General features: G+C 34.0%; 1 protein-coding gene across 4 annotated transcripts in view; it reads right to left on the bottom strand.

Moving 5' to 3' along the window:
- Nucleotides 1-6,000, bottom strand: part of ABCB7 (ATP binding cassette subfamily B member 7) — a 192,497-nt gene that overhangs the window by 141,618 nt on the left and 44,879 nt on the right. For 2 of the 4 annotated variants that reach the window (XM_058441408.1, XM_032757202.2), the window contains exons 2-3: nt 5,591-5,671; nt 3,724-3,810 (exon numbers count right to left, since the gene is read on the bottom strand). In XM_058441408.1, coding sequence (XP_058297391.1) covers nt 3,724-3,810; nt 5,591-5,671 — 168 coding nt within the window. The remainder of the gene's footprint in view (nt 1-3,723; nt 3,811-5,590; nt 5,672-6,000) is intronic. The other 2 variants (XM_032757203.2, XM_032757204.2) reach the window with 2 other exon arrangements.

Here is a 6,000-nt window from a genome sequence, read left to right on the forward strand (position 1 = left end):
AATTTGACAGTGTGAGCTGAGGAAGAGAAGTACTGCCTCATGGCCGAATGTACTACAAGTGAACAGCTATACCTAATAACGATGTAGACAAGGTATGAGAATAAAAAACCAAAACAGCTGGAGCAGCTCATTTGGTAGAATTTTCAGATATTAAAGATAACTGTATATTAATAAATTGAATACATGTTCTGTTTCTCAGGTGGGTAAGTTTCTATTTCTCGCCAGGAAAGGTCAAGCACTGAAGCAACAGCCTATTTTTCTACCCACAGCTTGTTCTTTTCAAGGGAGTGAAGCCCAGTGGCCCTTGATAAGAAAATGAAGAGTAAGAAAACAAAATGATCTTTTGATAAAGGTAGAAGAATCACCTTTTCCTTAGCCGATGAGGAATTTCTCTAAGAATTCTGGTTTTACAGACATTCCTAAATTCTAAAAGCAAGAAATGTAATACCTCATAGAATCAAGGGACTGATTTTGAAAGAAACTACTTGGGGACAAAACTTGTAGTGAGGAACTAAAAACCATAAAAAAAAATTGGAATGCTGTTTTGTAAAAATATGAGCTATAGGCTGAATGTTTTCTCCCTAAAGAACCAATCTAGAAGAAAATTTGGAAGTGTCCATAATTTCAGGGATGAGCAAACTATTCAGAGAAAAGAACTGTCTCCTCAACCCAACAACTGCAATAAAAGGAAAAAAACCACTTCAGTACTATTAAAGATAACAATGGATTTATAAAAACAAGGTCAAAAACTAGCGAGTTCAGTCGATGTCTAAAAAATCCAGAGTGCAACTGGAAAATTTTTATTGTGTTGTTGGAGAGATACATATAGTGAATTTGGGATAAGAGAAGAAAATATGAATGAGTTGTCAGGAAAGGCTTTACAATTTTTGTTACATTATACTTTAGGGTTTGTTTTCCGAGCTTTGTTGGTCTGAAAGTTCAATGAAGAACTTATTTGGTGGTGATTAGACCCTTTCCTTAAATGGATTATGCTACATATTAGATGGATTTGTATTTTACAGTCCATTTAATAATTTACAATAAAAAGAACTACCCGCCAGACTGATATTCAAGTTGGCCAGTCAATGAATTTTCTATCCCAAAGAAAAGACAATTTTAGAAATCAAATGAAGATCATAATGCTACTTGATTATGTATGAAATCAGAGCTGGAATATAGCCTCACCATGTCATCCAGGTATGCTTGCCCACTGGTCTAATGTGTCCACTCATTTTAACAAGCCTCTTCCCAACCTTCCAATTTTTAATCCTCCAAGTTACTCCAAGTTTTAATACCAATTTTTAATATTCCAAGTTACTGTTTCACTTCTTCTGATTACATCAAGCTCTCCAATTGCTTAAGTGAAAATTTCTCTTTAAAAACTACTAGCTTCTGACTGTGTCCAATCAATAAGAATGTGTTTCTAACATAAAAAAGAGTATGTCAAGCAAAATCTCAGGAAGAATCCTTTCATTAAGGTCTTCATTATTTGTGTCCTTATTAAGAGTACATGGCTAACTAAATTTACTAGCAGATGCCTCTTCAAAGCAGCATATAAATAAAATTTTAAATGCAAGAATAAAGCTCCAAAATCCTTTAAAAATCTGGGGACTCTATTATAAAACAATTCCTTAATTCATCTACTTTAAAAACTGGAGTTTTCAAATACTGAAATTACCACTCCTTTTTCACAAACCCTTTATGATCCCATGCTATATAAATGGATGATTTAAATAACTTCCAAGCAGCATTATTAATACTGATTGTTAGCTGTTAAGAACACACACATGTAAATGAATAAAAAGCGAAGCAAAGCTGGGTTTGGTGGTGCACACTTGTAGTCCCAGCTACTCTGGGAGGATAAGGTGGGAGGATCGCTTGGGCCCAGGAGTTCAAGAGCAGCTTGGGCAACATAGAGAGATCCCTTCTCTATAAACAAGCACACAAAAAGTAAGGCACTACAGATTTCAGTTGGTTATAAGGTAAAATCTATTATCTGTCACAGTGATAAAACTTCTACATGGCAGTTTACATATTCTGCCATGTTGTTAAGTTTCTAGATAGCAGAGATTTTGTCTTGTATATCTCCAGTACTTAACACAGAGTTTAGCACAAAGAAGGTATTCAATATATACTTTTTAAATAAATGGATTATGGTAGAGGACAGGCCTTACAATCTCACATTATAACAACAGTAGCTAAAATTTATTGAGCACTTACTATGTGTCAAGCATTATTTAAGAGCTTTAACGTGGTGTGAGGAGTTAACTCATTTAAATCTCCTTCAAAATTATCATCTCCATTTTACAGATGATGAAACTGAAGCACACAGAGATTAAGTAACTAGCTCAAGGTCATTCTACTAGCAAGTGATGGAGCCACAATTCAAATCCAGGCAGTCTGGCTCCAGAGCTCAAGCTCATAACTACAACTCCACACTATTTCTTTTCTGATATGGTCTCCAATCTATATGATTCTATGTTTCCATTTCGATAAAAAGGCTAAACTAATACAAAGATGGCAAGGGAAAACAAACAAAGGGCTACAGACTAACTATAAAGTATTACAATGAGTGTTGCTTTATTTTACTGGAGCAGAAAGAAACTGTCTTGAAGTTTATACTGCTTGAGCCTAAAAGAAGTAGCTGCTTCTCCTTTATTAAGTCAACATGTTTTTGGTTGTGTTTAGAATATTATTAGCAACTATCCTTAAGAGGCCTTGGTGACAGATGATCCTGAAAACTGGCAAATATCATACCAAAGACTAATGCATGGATAAACAAATCTCACTATTTGGGTTAATATTTTAAAATTTTATTTTATGATACTTTGCTGTTTTAAAAATCAGCTATGAAGGATAATGTACAAAAATAGGACAGAAACATGAATGTGAAGTGTTTTGAGTTCCTTGAAAGAACTGTACTAGGAATCAAAGAATGGAAAAAAGCACTGAAAACTGTTTCCTGCTAATCACTTTCTATCAATAAAATAATTAACATTTACTTCTCTCTTTACAATTTAAAGAGTACTTTTACATAAAATTTGTTCACTTGACCACCAACCCTGAAAATATCATTTCTACTTAGAAATAACATGTATATACTGATTGGGTCAAGCCAGAGGAAGAAAATAAAGGCAAGCTCAGAGAAAAAGGGCCAGGTGTAATACTGTATAACAGTATTCCAATGACATTTTTCACTTACTGAGAAAAAATACATAGTGCAAGTCTTTCTATTTCAACAGCCCTACTGCTTAGCATGTCTGTATAATGATAATAATAATCATAAAGAATATGGATAACTAGGTGGATCAGGTAGAGGATTTACCATGAAGCTAGGGTTTTTCTAGGATTTCTCTAAGTGTATAGAAGGGGAAATGTTAACCTTGAAGCAGACACACACACACAAATTGTTTTAGGTGCTAAATCTAATTTGCTTACTTATTATAAGGCTAGATTACATAACAACCTCAAATGATGCTATTTTAAAGAACTAAAACATTTAGGTGGATAAATAACTTTTCTTTTTTAGTCAATCATAAATCTTTAAGTCCGAGAAAATATCATCTATAAACTATGGTCAATTAATATGATTTTTTTTCATTAGAGAACATGCAGTTAGATGAGTCAATTAAAATATTCTAGAATATTATAATCTTAAATACATATATCTTCTGTGCAAGGACAATCATCAAGAATTTCCAGTTACTTGTTACTGGCTCTTACCCCTTCTTTTGGGTCTGTGTGGAGTCCTCCTCCTGCATGACCATGCCAGCATGTCCTCTTTTCTATCAGTGGCCATACCTGGAGAGCCTAATTGAAGATGATACCAAGCAGTCTGTTAGCTATTACAGAATTTCAGATGTTTCAAAATCTGGCTTAAACAGTCTAATCTAATGAATGTTTCCAAAACGAATTCACAGGTATAGTATTTAGTCTGGCATAGTAAAGCAAAACACCTCTACAATTAACTTATAGCTAAATTTATATGAAAAATATTAAGATACAACAAACTCATACTGAAGTCACTTTCTCTAAATAGCTTTTGAAACTCATGTTGAAAGGATTTAACCTGTTTTACATTTCTACTTGACTTATACTGGCTTTCCCAGTGTCATTCACTACTATAGTGCTGATAATCTCTTATTCCATTATTGGCAAGCAAGTATAATATACAGTTAATTTATATCTCATTTGCTTTCCTTGTTTATACATTTCTTTTTTATAGTTAATACAGTTTATTTTAAACAACTGATTCTTTTTCTTGTTGTACTGGCTCATATATACATTTAGAAACAAGGTATTTTTTAATATCTCATAGTCTGTCTTATGCCTATATTGTAGTCATTTGCATACACTGTTTTGCCTTTCTTATTACATGACAAATTTCTGAAGATCAGAGACAGTGTCTTTTATCTTTGTATCTCCCATGGAACATACCACAGTATCTTATACACGGGCAAGGTAAGTTTCAATACTTGTTGGATTAGATGATTTTTCAGTAGCTATAATAATCAATAATTAATGAACAAGGGCACAGTTCTTTACAAACACAAATGTGTATCAATATCATACATAGCATAACAATATCAGCTCTGGGCCAAGCTATGAAAATGGAATTACAAAAAGCAAAAAGTGCCTTCTTGCTCTCACCAGTTGAGATAGAAAAAGTGATTGCCATAAACAGGATATTGATTTTTGGATCAATAATCTCAAAGCACTTCGTAAAAGGAAAACATCAAAAGGTAATTCTTGGTCTGACAATGTCTCTTTGTGCCATTTTTCCTCTAAAAGATTGAACAACAAGTTTTATCAAGGGGTCTGGTGAATATCACACAAGATAGTGAGGTCTTCAACAAAACAAAAGACTAAAATAGAAATAAACTTAGTGGTGTCATAGACAATAAGAAGACTAAGCACATTTTCCCCTTAACACTTTAATAATGGAAGATATAATTCATTTCTACAGCCTCTGCATAAATTAGAGCAATGCCTTGTATCTTAATGGCAAATAATTATTAATCAGAAAGAAAAAATAAACAAAATACCCAGAATTTAGACTGTCTTCTAATTTTCTAGTCTTCTCTATCACGGAGATTTATGGGTCTCATTTTAAAGCACTGAGAATTTTTAAAGATGTCTTTCACTTATATTAGCAATGAAAAATAACCTCATCAACATGTAAACTCAGCACTACCTACCTCATGGGCTCTAATAAGCTTAGAATCCCTTGGTATTTCTACTATCTGAACATTGGTAACATTAAAAAACATAAAACATTTCACATATCAGATATAAATTAACAGGATAAATTTAAGTGTCAACAAGTTGCTATTACATTTATAAAAGCTTTCTGAAAATATTACTTTAGTTGGCACTGATTCAAGAGATTCGGATAGATTTTTCCAGGGGTAGAAAACATCAAGACTTCTCTCTGCATTTCCAGAAGCAGAAACATACCTTCTTATTCATCTTGTCGGCATTTAGGAAAACACAAAAAGGGAGATGTAAAATATGTAGTATAAATTGGGAAATGCTCCAAGGGCTTACAGGTTTTTCCTAGCTATATGTAGACATGTTTGCTCAATCTTACCTTTGCAGCATCTAAGAACTGTCCTGAATTGCCATTTCCAAATCTCTGCCATGTGATACTTTTTAATGACTCTGGGATCTGCTGACAAGGAAAAAATGTAGGGGGAAGTTTCAGAGTGGACACTTAATATTCAAAGATGATTTCCTTTGTTCATAAATATACAGAAAATTAAAACCATAGCCATATTGGAGAGATGATTATGCTTTTAACGTATGCCTAAAAAGGCAAAAAATAGGCCGGGCCTGGTGGCTCACGCCTATAATCCCGGCACTTTGGGAGGCCAAGGCGGGCGGATCACGAGGTCTGGAGATCGAGACCATCCCGGCCAACATGGTGAAACCCCGTCTCTACCAAAAATATAAAAATTAGCTGGGCGTGGTGGTGTGCGCCTGTAGTCCCAGCTACTCAGG

This window comes from Hylobates moloch, unplaced genomic scaffold, assembly GCF_009828535.3.
Source record: "Hylobates moloch isolate HMO894 unplaced genomic scaffold, HMol_V3 SCAFFOLD_7, whole genome shotgun sequence".
Classification (NCBI taxonomy): Eukaryota; Metazoa; Chordata; class Mammalia; order Primates; family Hylobatidae; genus Hylobates; species Hylobates moloch.